Here is a 22,601-nt window from a genome sequence, read left to right as displayed (position 1 = left end):
CTTCCAACAGGGACTTAAGAATGTGTACTTTTCCTCATGCCTTCAGTTGCATGACTTAATTAGCAACAAAGAAAAGTGTTTCTGCTTATTATTCTGCAAAGAAAACATCTAGGAGGGAACAAGGCATGTGGAGAGAGTGCTTCTGTTCCTGGACAGGCAACAAAAGATTCAGTAGCTAATCATCACAGTGCTGATGTATTTTCACACCAGCCTAATGAGGAGCACCACTATCAGATGTCCTGCCAGGATGTGATTCTGTGGATGAGGTTCTGCAAACAAGCCTCTTCAGAGATGTTATGTTTCCTGTCTCAGGCCTGGATAACTCAGCAGCTCCATCTACCAGGAATTATACTAATGACTGAACGAAGGCCCCATTTAAGAGAGATTTTTCCTCTCAGGCACGTCCCCTAGTTACTATGAAGCCTCCTTGAATGAAGGGCTAATTACCAAAACACACAGGTTCAGTGGATGTGGTCAAAGACAAAGTGACTGGAGCTTTGAATCCCTTGATTGGTGCTGTGAGTGTTCAAATAGTGGAGACAACTCATCAGCAAAGGTATGCATTGCAGAAGTCCAAAGAAACCGGCCAAACTTTGCCCCAGGCACAATATGGGGCAGAGGCACAAATGCAATAGTCTGCTGTCTCAGTAGGAATAGTTCCTGTGATCTTCCATCAAATCTGTATTTGTAACTCTGGACAACCACAGAGTGGGCAGATATTTCTCTTCATTCAGATGTCTCTCTAGACCTGTGGGCAAATACCCTGGATAATAATTGACCAAGGGAAATGCAATACACTTATTCTCTTATCAGACTCATTCACAGAGTCAAACAGAAGATTTAGGAGGTGAGCTTACTCTTATCACCTTGTACTTGCCCATTAGACGTGGGGTTGTCATCTCTCTGTCTCTCTCTCTCTCCAGCAGTTTATTGGTAAAACAAAACCAATACTAAGACAAGACAAGTCAGGGTCATGTTAGAAATATTTAGCTTTTAAATAGCCTACGGTTAAAGTATATCATATTCCCCATGTATCCTAGAAAATATTTGTATTAAACAATCAAGTTTTAAAAGATCAAGTAGTAGTTAACATGTTTAATTTCTTATTTTAATCATCCCATTCACCATCACTCTCCAAGTCAGATTCTTCGGTATCTGAAAGATATATTGCCATGTGTCACTTCTGAACAACATCCTTAACAGCAGCAACTATTTCTTCATCAATGGGAGGTGTTGGATTCTGAGCCCCTGGTTTCAATTGTTTCCCTTTTCTGAACCGACTCATTAGAACATCTTCGGTGAAAGGAGTTAATTGATTGTCACTCTCTGACCTTTTCAACTGCACATCCTTCAGATTTTGGATCAAATTGTGTTGATATTCCCTTTTGGAAGGAGAGATGCAAAGTGCTGGGTATATGACAACTGAAGGGAGATCAACATTATGGGACAACTTACTTGATTTTTATATGGAGGAAGGCACTGCTAGTACATCTTAAATCCATCCTTCATTCCTAGACTATGGGAGTCTAGTTTATTGTTTGGGCTGCAAGTTGAACCCAGCTCTGTGGGCATCACAGAATAAAGCAGAGGATGGCCAAGGGATTTTTTCAATAAGCCTTTTGCCTTTGTCTCTTTCAATACTGCTTCTGCACCCCCACATTTCTCAATTCAAAAATCTTCTTTAATTTTCTCCTGTCCTTCAGATGGTCCTGCATTATGCCAGCCTTAGCAAATATCATAGCAAAGATCTTCAGGATCTAAGCTGGTAGCAAAGCAAGTTTGGGACCTCATCCAATGTGACAGATATGTTTGAAGTTTCTGGGGTTCCCAATATATTCTTTGCTTAGTTTATGTCTTCTGGATTTTCGTTTCCAGTTTCTTATTTCAAGCGATGCTTGAAAAGCACAACATGAAGGAGATGAGACCCTACAGTTTGGTGATCTTGTACTTGGATGAGGATAAGATAATGGACAAGATGCCTCAGCGGCAGGAGCAATAACAACAACACTTCAAAACAACGTCATTTTCTCACAACTCAGACTGCATTCTGTCCCACAACCTTTTAAGGCTGTCAACTCAGTAACCATTATGTCCCTTGATTACTATGATATGCCCCCCCAAGACCTCAGCTGGGGCTACTGTATCTGAACAGCAACAACTCCTAGAAATAGGTGAACCTGAAAGTATAAGACACCCCCTTGTATAAGGACACCCCCCCTGTTTCGGGGGACTAAATTTTAGGAAAATGAGGGGAGATGGCCCAAAGTTGTTGAGCCTCTCCACCCCCCACAGCTGCCGGGAGGAAACACTCCCTAAAACGTTTCCCATGCACAGCAGCATCAGGTGAATTTGCGCTCCCTCCAGCCATCCGTTTTGCAGGAGCACAATCTTCCCCTATGCCGCTGTGCACCGGAAACGATGCAGAGAGTGCTTCCTGTGCGCAGCAGCATCGGGTGAATTTGCACTCCCATCAAAGAGATGGCTGGTGGCGCACAGCTCCCCCCCTCTCCCACAGCTGTGGGCAGGAAACACCCCCCAGATCGCTCCCCGCTTGCTGTGTCATGGGGAAAGCCACACTCCCGCCAACTGCATGGCTGGTGGCGCAGCGCTTCTTCCCCCACCACGCCACTATCTGTGTATTGGATGACCCCAGTTTTTTCACGTGATTTCTGAGTCAAAAAACTTCATCCAATACATGGAAAAATACGGTATTTCTCATAGCTCTTTACAGCAGTTCCCCTTTCTTTATGCAGGATGTCTACCAGCAGTTGTAACTCCACAAAGCAAGCCTCCTGCTTGTGATGTAGTCCAAGGAAATCAAGCCAAGAAAGGTTGAGATGTGCTCCCTTTTAGGTTTCTTCTAATGTGGCCTTGAAAAGTGCCTTGACACCAGGTTGCTTTTATTACCAGTATCTTTCTTGGCATCTTCATGCCCACAGGTTCCTTAGGGGCACAAATTCCTCACCTAAGACCTGTGTAGCCCTTCTGCTTTGACTAAATTTCTCTTTGAACCTCTAGCCACCTATCCATTTATGGAATCTACCATAAAGATTACTTTTCTAGTTGAGATAAGCAAATTAACTTTTGTAGTTAATTTGAAGAAGCAGTTTTTTAAATGACCCTGAAGCTATGAAAAATTCACAATTCCATCCTAACAGAGGGAGAATTAAACTTTGAAACCCTGTGAGTAGATATATTCTGTAGGTCTGAGGAGATTGCTACCTCCTTGTTTTCTGAATATGAGAACTTGGATTTTGTATTTCCATGAGTTGGGATTTTAGGAAAGTGGAATCTCTAGTTGTTTTTGCTAATTATTTTTCTTGGTTTTCCAAATTATTATAAATCAGATCGAATTAATTCAATTTAATACAAATTCTTTTCTTTTTAAAAAGGTTTCCTGCTCCCATTACAGATATACCCCTACTGCTGCGTCCGTCCTCACTTAGTTTCTAGTTGGCATCACTTCACACTTGCTAATAATACTATTCATTCAACTGCCCCTTTGTTGTTGTTGTTTAGTTGTTTAGTCATGTCCAACTCTTCATGACCCCATGGACCAGAGCACGCCAGGCACTCCTATCTTCCACTGCCTCCTGCAGTTGTACGCCCAGCCAGATTGCTAATTCTTGAGTCAACTTTTGGTCAATCCTTTCTTCTTGTGCCTCTGGGAGACCTTTGAAGCGTAAAACCATCTCTCTCTGGTGCATCTCCAGCAGAGCTATCTGGTCCAAAGTAGCTTCATGTAATGTCACTAGATCCTTTATTTCTTCATTAGTTGTTTCTTGATTTTTCCTCGGCTCTTTATTTTCATTCACTAATTTCTTAGAAGTGTCTTCCTGCTTGTTGATTCTGCTCTTGAGGTCCTGGACTGATTTATATGTGTGTTTATGTTTGATTGTTAGATCTTTTATTTGTTCAGAAAGTTCTTTTATTAATTTAGCATTCTGCTCATTTTTGCTTTCCATTGCCATTTAAGATTAAGTTTTTGTCCATTTTTGCTATCATCTCTTTTATATCAAGCTTAAATATTTTAATCCTCTGGGATTATCTTCCCTCTTTCCTTTCCATATTGCTTTTACCTTTTCAATGCTAATGGTTGTATGAGTTACTTTCTCATCCCCCTGTCCTAGCCCCCTGATATTTTCTTAGTTAGTCTTATATCTATTCTGCTTGAGTTTAAGCGTGTTCCCAGGTTCAGAGCTGCAGGAAATCCCTTCCCCAGGGTGTCATTGGCAAAAGGATGCTTCCTGATAACGTAAGAGGAAGTGCCATCCCTGAACTAGACTGCCCATCCCAGAACCTCAGAATGGGAATGTGCTGTAAGGCTAAATTTTCTACTTTCCCTCTCTGTTGACACTGAATATGTTTTTATAATCGATCTTCTCATTTCAAAATAGTTTTCATCAAATCAAAGTAGGTGCTTACTTGGTCTTCTGCTCGCAGGTCTAGCTATACTCCATTTCCCCCCTTATACTAATAATTTCATCTTAACTTCAGCAGTTCTACCTGTTTAGTTAAGGCAGGGATGGGCAAATTTACTGAAATAAAGGGCTGTATTCTCTCCAGGGGTGGGGAAGTTCATGGGTTGCATACCAGGGTAGGGTGGTGCTACAGCTTAATGCAACCTTCAGGAATGGTAGACAGTTACTCAGCTGCTCCTTTTCCTTCGTTCTTGTGCATCCACTATTAATCCATATGGCACTGAAGTTTATTTCACAGTTGACTTTCTCCTTGCACAAGTGCATGTGATGGTAGCTCATTCCCACAGGAGGCAGAGATGAGCACCAGCTTGGATGGCTTCAAAGAAGATTAAACAAATTCATGGAGGAGAGGGCTATTGAAAGCTACTAGCCTGGATGACTTTGCCTCTGCAGTTGGAGGCAGCAATGCTTCTGAATACCAGTTGCTAGAAGCCACAGGAGGGAAGAGGCTCTTCTGCTTCTATCCTGCTTGGTTTTGGTTAGCCACTGTGAGAACAGGGGGTGCTGGACTAGATGGGCCATTGGCCCGATCCAGCAGGCTCTTGATGTTCTTATGTTCTTATTGCATTCAGATTGATCAGCTTAAGAGAAGTGCTTTGGAAGGACTGTGTGCCTTTTCAGCCTTGCAAACAAGGTGGCTGTGGGGGCTTTTGAATATCAAAGCTGTTACTGTAGTATTTGTGGATGTGCTTTTATAAAAGGAGGACAAGAGCAAAAGGCTATACTCTAGTTATTGAATTTAGTTTGGGGATATACCGTATTTTTTGCACCACAACACTCACTTTTTTCCTCCTAGAAAGTAAGGGGAAATGTCTGTGCATGTTATGGAGGGAATGCCTACGGGTGGCATGCCTACGGATTTTCCTCCTCTAAAAACTACGTGCGTGTTATGGTCGGGTGCGTGTTATAGAGCAAAAAATACGGTAGTTGCTGCTAGATGAATGGAACTCTGAAATAGATTCTGTTGAACAATCCTATGAATTAAGATCAGCTTGACAGCAGAACAAATTTTGTATTTGCTTTGGTCATCTTTGGATTGGTCCCTTAGTTGAAGCCACCTAGAATGTTGTTTTTCCTTCATCTAAAGAATCAGATATGGGTGATATGCTGAATGATCAAGAAAAATGTACTTTGGAAATGCTAAATTGCATTGGGTTTTGTTTTTTTACTTGAGATTGCTCAGTTTGGCTTGAAATCCTCTATCCCCACCCCACTCCATTTCTAGTGCAAACTGGCTAGTGGTTCTAGGATTCTGTGACCTCAGCTCCAGTCCACTATAGACATAGCACCACAAATTTTGGACAATATGACTGATTTGTAAACGGTGTATTGTGCTATGCATCAGGAACAATATGGACAATATTCAGCTAATAGAAAAGAGAGGTTAGCTTTACAGTTCTTAACCCGAGGTACTATTTCTGGGTTAGCGGAGTCTGTAACTTGAAGCGTCTGTAACCTGAAGCATCTGTAACCCGAGGTACCACTGTATTCCAATTGTCTCTTCCAGTTAAGTTCCAAGAGTAAGAGAGATTGTGGTAATTTTTTATTTTTATTTTTTTAAACCTACTCTGCCTGCTAAAGATGAAATTAAACTTGTGAAGTAGCAATTGGCTTTCTTCCTGTAAAATGGATTTTAATCATTGCAGACCAGCAACGGAGGAGGGAGTTTAAGTGATTATTCCTCCTCTGTCCCATCTACTCCAAGCACCAGCCAGAAGGAGCTACGGATTGATGTTCCACCTACCACAAATACTCCAACTCCTGTTCGTAAACAGTCCAAGCGCCGGTCCAATCTTTTTACGGTAAGTGAACCAGGAGACAGAATGCTTGCCTATGTTAATTCATCATTGCTCCTTGATTTACTTCTCTAGAGTTATCTATGCTGACCAACTAGGCATTTGTTTTGATTCTTTAGCAGAACAATAGAGAACTTGGCTCTTGAAGTAGGGACATGGGTAAGCTATGGATAGGGTTCAGGGGCCTTAAGCTTCCCTGGAATAGTGAAAGGTTTCTCAAAATGCTCTTCTGAAGTACAAACTAGGACAAAAGTAAGGCATCAATACTGCTGTCCTGCTCCTGATTCCACTCGTCTGCTTTCCCAGGCAGGAGCCGACAGGCCCTCTGTTGCACATCCAGTAACCTTTTCCACACCATGGCACCCTGCCATGGCTTCCGCCTGAGGACTGTTCATGCAGGCACAGTTGCTCTTGCTGTCCTTGTGCTCCATGGACATTTCAGGTACAGTGGGCAGGATTATGTTAGAGAGTCTTTTCTGCTGTGGTGCCCAGAATGTGGAACTCTGTCCTAGTTGGTTTGCTTGGCTGGTTTGCCAGTATTTCTCTCTTTGCCAGAAACATTTTCTTTTTGATAAGCTTTTGATTTACTTGCTACGCTGCTCTTTGTGATTTGTTTATTGACTCCTTTGTGGTTAACTGCCTGCTGCTTTTTGTAGGTTGGTTGTTGTTGGTTGATTATGGTTTAATGGATTTTTTTACCTTGGAAGACGCCTTGAGCCCTTCCATTGAAAATTGGTATGCAGTTTTGAATAAAGAAAAGAAGTTTTGAGCTTATCTTGAATTCCTTTTTCATGCTGGGTCTATTCCTTTAAGCAGTATAGTAATAAAGACAGAAGAATCTTAAACACCAGCAATGAACTTATTTTGTTTGCTCCTTATGGTCAGGACTGACCCAGTGGCAAGTGTTACGGGTGGGGGGCTCCTCTCTGCATCTACCCTTTGGGAACTATACATTATGTGAGGATGCAGCAGCAGGCGGCCTTTTCTGCTATAGCACCCTCCCCTCATAATTTCTACAGGCACCAAGGTGGTATTATTTTTGGTGACAAATTGTATGTGCTGGTGTTTGAGTTGTGCTAGAATGGGAACTGTCTAATAGTCTGCTGCATATTTTAGTTTAATTCTAATTTTAGAATTTCTTGTTGTAGATTTTTTTAAAATTTTATGAGTTGTTGTATATCATGGATTGGTACTGTAAACTGTCCTGTGGTCAGTCTGGACAAAAGGTGGGTTAGAAATAAAGTTAACAAATAAACAGTTGGTTTTAATGTTGATTGTGATTTTATGTTGTTATATTCCCTGCTGTTTTACAGAATATGTGCCCTGACCTAAGATCAATGGCTATAGGGTGGGAGATGAATATTTTTAATGAATTAATAAATACTACAATGTTAGGCTTTCTAGGAAAAGTGGAATGTACTGGAATGTGCACACATTAGCTTAATGGTGATGTGACTCTGCTGTATTGTGAGATTGTTAGATAATGTCTTCCTCCACTAGATGTCAGTGTCAGTCAAGGAACAGAATGTAGAACAGAAGAACTTGAAATGGTCTCTAGAAAGACCATTTGGATTTGTAGGCAGAAATTACAGCTTCTTCTTCTGCTCATATTTTGTTTAGGATCCTGATGTGAGGATGTGCATATTTTAATATTGAAGGCAATGGATTAAAATGGAAGGGTTAAGCACACAGAGTTGTATCTAGTCTTCCCAAGAGAGGGGAAGCTCTGCTGGAAGAAGCTGGGATGGCCATTGTCTCCCATGTCCCCACTGTCACCAGAGCCCCCAGGAGGGCTGGGAGATGTTGCCAGGGGAAGGGCAAACCGGTGACTATCGCCTCTGCTTTGCCATTCCTTCTGCTAGTGGGAGCCTCTTTTCATGCAGGGACATTTCTAGATCCAGCCCATTCATACGGTTTTTCACAAGGAATATACAGTACAAAGAACAAAAACTTACTTCATTGGTTCTAAATTTAATTCATAAAGCCACTACTAATAAACCTCTATCCATTGGAAGTAAAACTGGCTGGCAGAGGTAGATTCATTTACTTGTTTATTTTAAATACAGTACTGCAGAAATAATTGGATGCTCTAATATTTTTACATACAACTATAAAATTGAAAATGGGATTTTTGTAGTTCTAAGAAGAGAAACACATCATGATTGATCAGATAATGTAAAAACTGATAATACTAACTAACTAGTTGTTAGTTTCATTTACAGAGGGCATTCTCCACATAGAAAATCCATGATAGATTATGCTGTGTTGCAAGTGCCCCATAACAAAACAACAAATATGCTAGAAATTAGATAGAAACTTACAACAAATTGATCTTTAAAAATATTGTTTCTACAAGGCTGCTGATACATTAGTGTTCGTCAGAAATGATGCTGTATTTCATACTCTTTCACTTGAATTAAAGGATGGTAGCAGTGGCCATTTCTGTAATGAATAAAACTTTCTGAGACTAAAACTTCCTTTCCAGATGCTCAGATTGTTGCATGACACACTTTTGTGGACTGAAGGAGCAACTCAGTCTGAGCAGCTGCAAGGTTAATCATATTTTGTGAAATTAGTTTTATAATACATAAGAAATCCCACATATTATTGTGGCTATATAATCAGTAGTGTGATTTCTCTGAAGAAATTTAATTTGTGCGCAGCTTTTTATGATATAAGGTATTAGGTCTATTGTTCAAAGTATGCAGATATAGGTCATTGTTGACCAAGCCACCTAATCTTAATTACCCTTGGAAGATAAATAATATTTACTGTAAGCCAAATGAGTACTCATCTCAAAGTAAGGCTTATTTGTTTAGTAAACAAAAGCGCAGGTCATTTTAATGAAAATTTCGCTTCACTGAGCAATGCATTTCTGCATCTCATTATATGCAGAATATTATATATTATATATGTTATGGTTGTGTCTTTAGATAAAACTATTATAAACAAATTGTTCTTTCCCAGTTTTTTTAAAAAAAATAAAAAGTAGCAGTAGTCCATTAAGAATGTGTTCATACCTATTTCCTGGTTTTGAATGTGAGCCATATGTAGTTGAAAACAGTGGTAGGGGAATCTACTTGCCCTCAAATATGTGAAATTACAGGATCTATTAGTAGCATAGATATTCTAAAAATGCTAAAAGATCTTGAATGTGGGCTAAATAAGATATATGGGGTTGGAGAAAACTAGAGCAGGCTAAAGCAGGTTTTTTGGGCCTGATCGGACTAATTTTATTTTTTAAATAATAAAACATATTTCTGTTAAAATATTTAAAGTGGTTCACAAGCAAAATTCCTCAGCCAAAAATGTACAAACAGGAGCTGTTCCTAGCCAACTATTAGGGATTTAGGGAAGGATATCTAGAAGGACTGAGGAAAAGCTGTGAGAAGCATGCAAATATGGAAGAAAAAATTAGCCTGCTCTCGAACTTGAGAGAAGCGGGGACTTTGGCATGCAGTTGAGGGTGTGGTAAGCTCAATAGCTTTTACTGAGGCCGTAACTCAGCAACAGGGAGTATGAGGTTCACCGCATGGTGTTGGACTCCAACTCTGATCTGTCACAGACAGAATGGCCAACACAGTAAGGGATGTGGGAAGTTGCAATCCAGCAATCCTGAAGGACCCCATGTTCCCCGTACCTTCTCTACCTGGCTAGCCGTACAAGTGAGTCAGGTTGGGAGAAAGCAGGTTACCCCCTTTTAGGCCACCTAAATAGTATGAACTTCTATCAAAACACTGTATACTTCTCCTGTTCCCTGAACTATACATATTTTGTTTTTCACATGCACTTAATTCCATGATGGTTATTCTTTGAAATTCTGTGGTCTGAAATTTTAGTTTTCTTCATCCATCCCTTAAAATACAAAAAGTAGTTGTGACTGATATCCTTATTTTAATTTGCATTCCAAATTTAAACGTTTTAGACAACTCAGTAATGCATTGTAGATAAGCAGCATGATTTCACATCACTTGGTTTTTATTAGCATTCAGTTGTGGCACTGGACATCACCAGTATGTTCACTTCATATATCATCTATGATTTGAAAAGCGCATGAAAATGTTTCCCCATTTTCAATATTGCGTGAGTAATGTTCCCACTGAAAAGTAATGGAGTGAAGTTGTCACTTGTCAGCATAGTTATTAAGGGGGATGACTTTTAGGTCTTGCTCATAATAAAATAAATCTGTCACATGTAGATTTACTTATCTCACAATAAAGGAGGAGGGTAGGAAGTTCTATTTAAATAAGATTGTGTGTATTTGTCCCACAGCTGTGTAAAAGCAAGCAGGATGATTCTTACCCCGTGAAATGCTTTAAAATAGACAGTACTTACGTTTTGTTTTTGTTCTGTTTTTAAATTAACCAAGATAAAGTAGCCGTTTGTTTTTAAAGGAAAGCTTTATTGTATCTTATCCATTGATCTTTATAGTGAGAGAGGTATGCAGATAAGAATGATTAGCATTTGCCACTTTTATGCTTGTCAAAGCAGCTTGGTTTTCCAAGCATTGTTGGTTTGACTTTGATGCTATCATTCGAAAGTAGTAAAAGAGGAAATTTAATGAAATTTAATTCCAATCAAGGTAATCCATAAAATTACACTGCTGAGTAGTTAATAGCCTTTTAAAATCCCATCAGATGATAATTAAGTATATACACTTGTATAAGGAGTTGCCTATATAGAAAGGCACACAATTTCCTGTTAGCTTTTCTTGTGTCTGTATTGAATTCACAGGAGTTGCTGCTGAGCCATCTAAAAGCTTAAATATTAATATGTAGGTAATATTTTAATTATGTCTTTTGATCTATCTTCTGGTGTGTTAAAACAACTTTTTAAATTTCAAATGTGAATATGGGAAAATATGTGAATTGGTGTTATTAATAACAGTGTTAACTTTGCTTTTACCTTGCAGTCTCGGAAAGGGAGCGACCCAGACAAAGAGAAGAAAGGATTGGAAAGCAGAGCAGATAGTATTGGAAGCGGTCGTGCAATCCCAATTAAACAGGTATATTCTTTTGTGTGTGTGTATGCACACAGGCCTACGCACACACACGTTTTCCTGTAGTTGGAGACACACCTCAGGTCTTAAACACCATGATGCTGGGCCTGTGTGCCAAGATTTGTTTGATGTGCTGTGGTGATGAATGTTGAAGTCACTCACTTGACATCAATTAGGAGAGGTTCCTATGTGTATTAAAATAGGATCATTAGAATAAGAAGAGGGAAAATGTGACAACAGGCCTAATGAAGTGCAGTCTGCTGGCCTGCATATGGAGCGTGCTTCTAGGCTGAGCTGGCTTCAAAGCCTGCCTTTGTAGAGAGGGCTTTGATTGGGCCGTTTGCTGCCAGTCGACAAGGGTAAATCAGATCGCTGTACAAGAGCCCCTTGTGATCACAGAAATAGCCTGATGTGGCCCTCATTTGCTATTGCAGAAGGACATCTGAACGCTGTTCCAGGCTGGTTTGCAACAACTAGGCAATTAGTTGCGATAATCATAGCTGGTGTGTCAGCTGTGCACTCTTGTTTGTAATTTGCTAATGAAGGAATTGTAACTTCATTTAGACCTTGTTATATAGGAGAACATTTACAGTCATAGTATGTGGCCTTAATTAAACTTCCTCGTTACACTACAGGATTTGAAATTGAGGATTTGTTTTGGTTTGTTTGACTAGTGCAGGTTCACTTGAGTAGTGTGTGTGTGTGTGTGTGTAGCGAGAGAGAGAGAGAGAGCGCATATCTGTTACAAAACTTAGGACTCATAATTTTTGGCCTGTACATCAGTTCAACATATTTATGATACTTGGATATTCTGAGGTTTTTTTGGCTTTGATAACTTGACCGTTGAAGTCAATGTCCTTGATCCCCATTAACTTGCTTGGAAAGTTTCCCGTGGCAAAGAAGTTAGGTAGTGTGCCTTCTCATAAACATTTGCCATGTTTCCTTGATAACGTAGGTGATTTAACCTGTAATAACTTGTGGCCCTCCACATGTTGTTGGACTACAGCTTCCATCAGCCCCAGCCAGTGAGGTCAGTGGTCGAGAATGATGGGAGTTGTAGCCCAGCAAAATCTGGAGGGTCACAGGCTCCCTACTTTGGCTTTGCATCTTGATAGTAGAAAAATGCAAATCTTCTGTGTGCCACTAATGTTGTTGCTAAATAATAATAATAATAATAATAATAATAATAATAATAATAGTGTGATAGCAAAATATTTCAGAATATACTTTGTATAGGGATTTTTACAAATTAGCCTTAGACTCGATTTTTCTCAGGACCCGTGGGAAAGGCTAGAAATTAAAATATTGAAAATGGTTGAAGATTTATCAAAGGCTAAACACACACACACACACACCCCATCATCTCCCCCTAAACTCATGTGTTGGAGGATAATTTTAAAGTTTCATTGGGGTTTGTGAAGTTGCACCTGGATAAAAGTTGCTATGTTACTTGTGTTCACACTAAGGCCAGAAAGTGCTTAGTAATCCCCATATTTCTATTTTCCCCTTAGGGGCGCAAAAATGTGGTTTATTGAATACCAGGCTTGCAATATACGTAGTAGTGATTTAAATTCTGAGTATGGCTTGGAGATTGCAGGATTTTTCAAGTCCAGCTAGAGAACAACCAATAGGCCAAATGCTGGAACAATAGTTTTATTGTCAGCTGTTTGACACTGTTGCCAAAATCAGCACCAGTGTCTCCTATAAAGAGTGACTGAAATGCCACATTTCTAGGTCAAGATTGCCTTTGTTGTGAATATTGCCCTCTCCCAGTATATTGGGAAACCCAAAATTAGGGATTCAAGCACTGTTCTTTTCATCCCTGGCAAGAGCTTTGTGCTCAACAATCCTTCAGCATGGCTATCATCCTCTAAAACAGGGGTCCTCAAACCACGGCTCACGGGCCAGATCCGGCCCGCCAGGGTCCTGAACCCGCCCCACCTGGCAATTGCTGCAGCTGCAGCAAGAGGAACCTTTTCGGCCCGCCAAGCAGCACAAGGGGAAGCCGACAGCCACTGCAGCAGCGGCTCCAGTGAGAGCAAGATCGAGAAACAACCTCGCTGGGTGGGTAGGCGGCGCTTGGGCCCCCCAGGCCCGGCATGGGTTGGCAGGGGTGAGGGAGTGAAGGCGGGGCGAGAGGCGAGCTGGGAGGGACACCAGCCTGTGCTGGGCTCAGGCTGCCTGGCTGGCTGGGGTTGAGGCGAAGGAAGCAGTGCGGCTGCAAGCGAGGGGTGCTGTGGCTGCGGCAAAACAGCAGCAGCAGAAGATACAGACGGGGTATGGCGTGTTCGGATTCTCTTCCCTCATGGCTGGGGCCTGGGCGGGTGCGTGACAGCTGAAGATGAGAGCCCTTCCTTCCCGTGCCGCCGTCCCCTCGCTGCCACCCACCTCCCTTCCCTTCCCTGTCCGGCCCCCAACAGTGTCTGAGGGACAGTGAACTGGTCCCCTGTTTAAAGAGTTTGAGGACCCCTGCGTTAAAAAGAAGGTTTGGAGTGAGAACTTGTTTTTATTTCTAAAACTTCTGCTTCTGGGCCAGGAATCTCTCATAGCTCACACATTTTAAAATACATTTCATGTAGCAAAACAATTAGTATGAAAACCAAATATTAAACTATCCATTGTAAGACAGCAGCAGGGAACTACAGGCTACATCTAGACCCAGTAAGACTAGCCCACCACTAGCTAGTGCTCAATTGTTTCTCAGAAAAAATGAATGCTTTCCAAAGTAGGAAAGTTTCAGCAGTTTTAACGGAAGGAAAGGAGAGAGCTCAGCAGGCAAGAATTCCTGGGCAAATAATTCCTAGTAGCTGCTTATTGAATCTCACATGGCTGGGCTGGGACAAAGCAGAGCCTCTTCAGCTTAACTTGAGGACATCCATACTCCATTTGATTATTGTAGTTGTTACTGCAAATGTTTCTGTCTGCTATGTGTTTTCTAAGTTGTGCTTTTTGGTACTGTTGGCCCTGTCATCTTTTTTTACTATCATTTCCATTCTATTCCTGATGTTCAGTCCATGAGTGCTGTTGCTCACATAATCAAAACTGTATCCCCATTGCCCAAGAGTGAGCTCTGAGGGTGCTTGGGACACCCTTCCACTAAGGCTTGCAGAAGTCCAAACATTCCTTAGGCAGAAATTCTAAGACAGCCCAGTGAAGACTGTCACTGTTTAGTGCTAGAGATGGAAGGGAAACCTGCTGGGAGGAGAATGGAATGGAGTTGTTGAGATTGCTCTCCCAAGGGCAGCATTTTGTTGCCAATCCAAACTGTATTATTTGTTAAAATCTTATTTATCCTCTGTTGCTGTTTTAGTTTGTTGGAGTATTTTTTTTTCCATAGCAAGCACTATATTTCAACAAAATCAAAGTAAAATTGCAGAAATTTCATGTTGTGAAACACTTTTCTTTCCTTGGGCATTTACTCATACTTGGTTTTCATAACATCTAATAACAGTGGAGATACATAAACACACACACACACACACAGTATCTATAATGTGACGTGGGTCCTGTCATCCTCCCTGCTGCTGTGTACATAATAAAGGGGTACTAGTTATTGAAGAGGTGTTTTGTGTTTTCATTCCATTTACTATTTTTTATTTTATTTTATTGGAACTATTCTGTTCTGTTCTATTAACTAGCTTCTTTGCTAATGATAGTTGCCAGATTTTATTGTACCATGAAGACAGCATGGCATCCTTCAACAGTTTCCAATATCTGGCTATCATTAGTCTTGCTGCTACCAATAATTTCCCAATAAGGTGTTTATAATGCAGGTCCATAATATCTCTCAAATAAAGGTTGGGTAGTGCCCACTCTGGACATTTAATAGCCTGCCCCATTATTATTTTGACTCCCACAAAGCATGTTCATCACATATGCTGATGCTGAAAAGAAAAAGATGTGCTGCTGAACTGAGTTGCCATTGAGCTGTTCGCCGTGAGACCAATATATTCTTCCTGCTAAGCCACCACCAAATGCTGCACACTCTTCTACCTGCTACCTGTCCCTATTAAATCTTCTACAATGTGTGGTTTTTGTTAGTTGATATATTTCAAATATTTTTAAGTTTGCTGCCTTCGTGGTTATATATGCGGATCTCAACATTTTTAATTACTTGACCAAGAAAAAAGTATGTAGTTTTAATTTATCTAGGGCTGTGAATAGAATGATTACATGTGACTATGTAAATTGAAAAGAAATGTGATTCACATTTGTGAGGGCATATATAATTACTGGTACATATAGGAGTGTTCGTATAAACATATTCCTCACAAAATACGATCATTAAAATATGCTTTCCTGCAGCAGTGCTGCCAAATAAGAGGGCTATGTTTGAAATTGTTGTGAATCTTTGCGTTCCCTGTTTCCACCCCTCTGTCTAGCTGCAGATGCACAAAAAATAATTTAACATCAAGTCAGCTATAAAACTGCTCCAATGCTTTTCAGTAAGTTACAACTAGTACATGAAATTTCATGAACAAAATTACTCTTACTGTAATGTTATATAGCATAACCTTGACTAAATAAACGGTAGCTTCTTCCCAGTACCAGAATGTTAACAGTTCTGTATAGCCAGGGCTGGAAACATATTTTTCAAAATTCCAGACACACAAGTATTTGTGGGTCAGGGTTCTAGGAGTCTACCCACACACTGCAGAGAATAGTCATATATGTCAGTAAGATAGATTTAGTGTAAGTGGGCAGTAGACAAGACTGTATGCTACTAACCAGTCTGGTTACCTTTCTAAAGCCACAGCATTTTCTCTTTTAAAAAAGTATCAGGAGAGGTGGATGTTGCAGTGAAGTCTACTGTGATAGGGCTGTGACCATCTTTTTATCCAGGCAAGTATTGTACATAAAAACTAAATCTTAATTTCAAATGATGGTTTGAAAACAAAATAGCACTCGTCACGGTTTGGGTAATTTTCTAATCTGAGACATTGTCTGATTTGAGCCAATGGCTGGATACAGTTTGAAAGTTGCCTGGGGTATATATTCAAGGCAGAATTGAGTGTTCCATAAAAGCTCCCGAAATTTGGTTGTTGCCCTCCGTCTTGTCATGGGAGACAATGGAGGAGTAAGCCTTTGGGAGTGAAGTCAAACTGTTGGAAGGTTTCAGCATCTGCTGTGATTTTAAGAGACATGTTTTGTTGCAGCTGGGGCAGATGAAAGCAAGTGGTTGTGCTGCTGCAGCTGCACCATGATGTTCCTTCTCTCTGCGCTCCTCCCAACAGTCATTCCTCCTCGGGTCATTACAGATGCATAACCTGTCTGTCTGTCTCCAGGCACTGGGGTCGTCTGCAAGGGATTCCCATATGGCAGGATGTTGCCAGCCTTCATGTTACATTTGTAGACATCTTTGTAACACAGAGTTGGTCTGCCAACAGGCAGAGCATGTCCTTGGAGATCCTGCCATCCTCCATTATTTGGACATGACCAAGCCAGCATAGATGTCACTGAGATGGGAGTGTGAACATGCTAGAAATGTGGGCTTGGGAGAGTACATCTTTGTTTGAAACTCTTATTTTGAAATCTGATACTCAAAATCTTCCAGTGCATGTGGAAGGCCTTGAGGCATTGTTCCTGACAGTTGTAAGTTGCCCACAGCTCACTTCCATAAAGCAGCATGCTGAATATGCAAGCCTGGTAGACCTTCATATTGGTATTGGATGTTATCATCACATTCTCACATGCCCTTTTCGAGAGCCCAGCCATTGCTGTAGTTGTCTTGCCAATACAATTGTGCAGCTCAATGTTGATGAAGAGGTTGCTGATTATGGTGGAACCCAGGTAGACAAAATCATCTACCACCTCAAATGTGTGATTAACAGTGCTGATGTGTGGAGTGCTGGCGAAATCCTGACTCAGGATGTTGATCTTTGGCTGTCTGATGGTTAGGCCGAAATCTCTGCAGACTTGGGTAAAAAGGTTGTTAAGTCTCTGTAGAGCTTCCTCGGGAGTGTGTTGTCAAGGCTGTGTCATCTGCAAACACTACCTCTTGGATAAGGACCCGCCATGCTTGTCTTGGCCCAGTGACATGCCAGGTTGAACAGACCCCGTTGCTCCTCAAATGACAGTACACATCGCCTTTGGTTGAGCTGAAGGCATGTGAAAGCAACAGGGAGAAGAATATGCCAAAGAAAGTTTGGATGTGAACACAGCCCTGTTTTGCACTGCACTTTATAGGGAAGATGTCCCACGGATGAACTGTCATACTCAACTGTGCCGCATATGTTCTTGTTGAAGGACACAATCATCTTGTGAAGCTTAGGTTTGCATCCTATCTTGTTGAGCTGTGTGAAAAGTCCATTTTGGCTGACGAGGTCAAAGGCCTTTGTCAGGTCTATAAAGGTGATGTACAAGGGGGGTCTCTGCTCTCTGCATTTCTCCTGAAGCTGGTCAGGTGAGAAAATCATGTTGACCTCTGAGCTCTAAAGTTGCACTGTAACCTGGGATAGACCCTGTCAGCAGGTGACTGGTATATGTTGAGAACTACACAGGTAAAGGCTTTCCCCACAGTACTCAGCAGGGATATCTCACGGTAGTTTTTACAGTCATGGTGGTCACCTTTGTTTTTGTAGGGTCACAATGCTAGAGTTGTGGCACGAATCCTTGTTCTCAAAACTGCCCAATCCTTTGGGCATCACTCCTTGCCTTTCTCAGCGTAGCAAGTATCTTTATGCAGGGCGCACATGTAACTCACAAGAGCCTTACCCTTTGCAGCGATAACAGGCTTCATGTCCTTTATGCAGGCCTCAAACCAGTCAGGGGTCTGTTGTTCTCTTTTGCCAAAGGAGGACATAGCTCTGTTGTAGATTGCCTCTTTGATATGGTTCCACCTTGCTTTGAGGCTATCTCTGGGGCAGTTCATTAGAGCTTGTTTGACGGAATTAGAGAAGCGTTCACAAAGTTCAGGTATGATGTTCTGGCAATGTTGATTCGAGACCGCACTTTCTACCATGGGCCCTCTTTGCCTAGAGATGAGCTGATCTGTATCTGGAAAACTAGTGAAAGATGGGGGTTGAAACTTGATTGCTTATTCATCTTGTCAAAGTGTGATGGTTACTGTATTGGACTAGGTCCTGAGAGACCAGATTCAAATTCCCACTTAGCCATTAAGTTCACTGGGTGATGTTGGGCCAGCCACAGTGCCTGAGCCTAACCTCACAGGGTTGTTGTAAGGATATAATGGGGGTGGGGCAAAGTGTGTCCTCGGAGGAAAGGTGGGATATAAATGTAAAAATAGATAACTATATCACTAAAATAATTCCCTTCAGGTATGTTTTGATACCTACTTTATTTTTTAATTAAGTTTAGCTTTCTGAAATCTAATTTTAATTTCCACATGGTGCCTTAGTAGGCATTGTTAGTGCATGGGAGGCACTGTTTTAGAGGGTCCCCTCTACCTCCAATGTATTGCTGTGTGCGTAGCAGGGACCAAGTCTACCCTAGGGCAGGGATGAAGAACCCTTTTCAGCTGGTGGGTCAGAGCTACTTGTGGCCAATCTCCACACAGGCCACATTTCAAAGGTGGGTGGGGTCATTTGATGTCAGGTTTATCCAGCCCACACTTGAAGCAGTGCTCCTAATTTTTCCTTCATAAGTGTGGCTAACCTTCATTGTCATTTAAATTTGGCAACAAAAGCAGGTTGTGCTGCTGCTTCATTTGGGAGCTCCCAGCTGAATCTGACCCTGGCAGCACAGCTTGCATTTGGTGCCAATTGTAAATGGCACCAAATATAAACCACAATTTGCAAAGGAACAATCAGGTGCTCGCTCTAAGGCACGCAATTGGGCTCACAATTGTTACTCTGCAGCTGCCGCTTTACTTGACATGCATCTGATGTCATATCACATCAGATGAATTACAGGTTTGTATGGCTGGGGGAAATGGCTTCATGGGCCAAATGAGGACTCCTAGAGGGCTTAATTTGTCTCAAAGGCCAGAGGCTCCCCATGCTTGCCCTCTAGGGGTGAATTCTTCTTCAGGTTGGCTTTAGCTTGATGGAGGAGGTAATACTCTTATAGTCCAAACTTAAAACACATTTTTTCTTATTCATAATTCTTATTCACTTTTGGGAGGTGGGGGAGAATCTTGTTGTCATGTAAAGGCCAAGTCAGAATGAGATTTGAAAAGTGTCTGTCAAGATCAAACACAGAACCCATATGGATAATCTTATACTTCTATTTTTATGCCCTCCAAGTACCTGAACTATGCAATACAGTTTCTCAAGGTATGAATATTTACAGCTGTGCCATTTATTTTAAGGTTCTTTTTTTCATAGAATCCGGGGACACTTTTTTATTTGAAAAGAGAGAAAAAGTTATTTTTAAAAAGTTATTTAAAATAATAATAATAATTAAGAAGTAATATCTTCTCTTCTGTGGTCTCCTCTGTCGCGCAGCCTTCCTCTGGGCCCCGGCCTGCTATCTTCGAGTGCTAGCTGCCGTAGAGTAGGCTCAGGTCGGGCCTGGGCTCTGCCACGTGTCCTTGCCCTCCTGGTGCTCTCCTATCTCCTCAGTGGTGCGCCAAGGTCAGGGCTCCCCTCTTTTTTCTCCTTCCTCTTTCTCTCTCTTCCTTCTCCTTCTCCTCTCCTTCTTTTCCCTGCTTTGGCTCCTGGGTTTTCCTGGCCCTGGAGCGCCGCTGGGCAGTCAGATGGGTGGCCAGGCACTCTGGTTCCTGCTCGATTTGGGTCACGGGGGGTCAGCAGTTCCCCCAGTTGACGCGTTGGGCGTCCCTAGTTCCCCCTTGGCAGTGGCAGGGGCAGCAGCAGTCTCAGCAGCTTGGAGCTAGCCTGGTAGTGCAGTTGGCTCTGGCTGGCTTCAGGAGCTGCTTGCTGCCATGGCGCCCACCATTTTGCCTCACTGGAAGTCCCCATATGATGTGTCTTGTGCCGTTGAACCCATCACGCAACATTCATTCCCTACAAATAAATCTGCAACACTTAAAATATAAATCCGGGGACATTAAAGGAAATCCGGGGACGGATTTGTAAATCCGGGGACTGTCCCTGGGAAACAGGGACATCTGGTAACCATCATTTACTTCCCATCTCATGGAGAAACATTGTTTTTCCCAGTAAATACAAACCCTTGCTTGTGAAACATTCTGGATAGTTATAACCTGATCCTCAATCCCGCTTCATCTATTGGGAATTACCTGCAAGTATCATAAAATTGCAGCCTTGACCTTCAGGGTTAGGGATCTTGCTTAGTATTCTTGTGTGTGTACAGGTAAACAGCGTTTCCGGGTGCTGCTCTGGTTCGCCAGAAGTGGCTTAGTCATGCTGGCCACATGACCCGGAAGCTGACTGCAGACAAACGCCGGCTCCCTCGGCCAGTAAAGCAAGATGAGCGCCACAATCCCAGAGTTGTCCGCGACTAGACCTAATGGTCAGGGATCCCTTTACCTTTATGTGTACAGATATGCAAGCAAGTCCTTCTTAACTATAAGCAGACATAATTCAGCAGTGCACATAAAGCTGGATGAGCAACAGTATTGGATTGTATCCCAAAATTATATAAAGTGTCTGTTTAGTTTTGGATATGTTTTGATTGTTATAGTAAATTTGTTTGAATGCATGCTTGTTGGAAAAAATTAATTTGAAATGTGAAACTTGTCTTAAATACATATTCAAAGTATTTCTTTTCATGGTGACTTAAATAATGATTTAAATCAACTGCTGCTTCTGTATTGTGTCCCATATTTTATGTTTGTATACAGTTTATGATTTTGTTGTGTAGGATCTCATAGAAAATGAGTCCACCCGCACTAGATTATATAAACTGTTTTCAGCTTCCAAGAATCATGTTTGTAAGCTTGCTTTCCATTTTCTGCCAAATCTCTGTCAGTAGGACATATTAAAGCAAAAAGTGCACAACAAGAAACATAAAAGCAAGAGGCACAGCTCAGCAGTGAGTGGGCTTGTCGTGTATTAATTTTTCATTGCTGTGGAGAATTGTACGTACATAATCGCTTGATTGCAGTGGGAGTTAGCAATCTCCTATGGTGTCATTTGCATAAATCTTGTTAAGTCAATGGCAGTTAATGAAGTACAAATGAGCCTGGAGAAGGTGACATGCAAATCGTGGGTGGCAGATGGGAGGTCTGTTTTTGGGATGGCAGCTGTGTGCTATTTCCCTTTTTTCTTTCTAAATTGGGGCATAAATAAATAGTAAGAACTGGCCTTTAATGCTCTGGCGCTATGTCTCCAGTATCTATATTACTGAAAAAATACACCATTTAAATAATAAACATATATGACTTAATCAACAGAATACCTTCTAGATTTTCAGTAAACTTTGAATAATCAGTTGTTAGACAACAAATCTAATGAGGGCAGCAGCCGTTCACCTCCAATGCAAAACAGAATGAGAAGTGAATCTCTCTAAAACCATCAGAAATGTGTCAGCTAACAAGCATTCCCCAAAGGTAACTGGCTAGAGAGCAGCAATGCCTGAGCAAGAGTTGTTTATACAAGAATAGTAAAATCTAATAGCAAGTGACTGACTCAATTTCAGCTCAAGTTTGTCAGCTTATAAGGACTGTATCTCTTGCTAAGATAGGATTATGACAAATGTCTCAATATTTTCTTGATTTAATAATCATATATTTGATTGTTTCAGATATTTAATATGAATTAAATAAAAGGAGGTTGCAAGTGGATTCAGAGTCTGTCGATAGTAGCATGGCTTGCATTAATAGCCAACTTTAAACAGTAAATGGCTCTCAGTCATTCCTTTGCAAGCGCACCTTGTATTCAGTGCTATTTAAATTTGTTTCCAAATTGAAGCCATGCTGCTTTGATACAGGGCTGGAGGAGGATCCAGTTGGTGTCATATGGGGAATGATTCCCTGCTCCTGAAATAACATGTTGGGTGGTAGGATGGCAGGTGCACAAGCAGCCACTGTCCAGGACAGCTGAGCTTGCCGCCTCTTGCCGTTCAAGAGTGCACTTACTGTGCTGCTGCCCATCAAACCCTTTCTGGTTGTCCAGTAGGAGGCAGCTGGATTGGTGCGCTCGTGGCTGCTGCTGGCACAGCAGCCAGGGCTGAATGCATCCCTTCCAACTAGGGGCTTGCTGGTGAGGAGGTTTTGGCTCAAATGACAGCCCTCTGGACAGCTCCTGGACCCTGATACCCTCAAGATTAGAGTAGATGGATTATATCAAGTCCTTGCAGCCTAATGAAAGAAGCAGAATGAGGAGAAGTGGCACAGGCGTTTTTGCATGTTTTCCCCTTTAATATTAGGAAGAAACAGTAAATTTAGGAGTAGGCAGAATTGGGATCCTTTACTGTCTCCTTTTCATTCAAGTGTTATATTAG

General features: G+C 41.5%; 1 protein-coding gene across 7 annotated transcripts in view; it reads left to right on the top strand.

Moving 5' to 3' along the window:
• The window catches only part of AGAP1 (ArfGAP with GTPase domain, ankyrin repeat and PH domain 1), a 326,368-nt gene that overhangs the window by 97,324 nt on the left and 206,443 nt on the right, over positions 1-22,601 (top strand). For all 7 annotated transcript variants that reach the window (XM_053362842.1, XM_053362861.1, XM_053362851.1 and 4 more), the window contains 2 exons: positions 6,128-6,283; positions 11,190-11,282. In XM_053362842.1, coding sequence (XP_053218817.1) covers positions 6,128-6,283; positions 11,190-11,282 — 249 coding nt within the window. The remainder of the gene's footprint in view (positions 1-6,127; positions 6,284-11,189; positions 11,283-22,601) is intronic.

Source organism: Podarcis raffonei, chromosome 1, assembly GCF_027172205.1.
Source record: "Podarcis raffonei isolate rPodRaf1 chromosome 1, rPodRaf1.pri, whole genome shotgun sequence".
Lineage (NCBI taxonomy): Eukaryota > Metazoa > Chordata > Lepidosauria > Squamata > Lacertidae > Podarcis > Podarcis raffonei.
The sequence above is the reverse complement of the archived record's forward strand: the minus strand, read 5'-3'. Positions and strand labels throughout refer to the sequence as shown.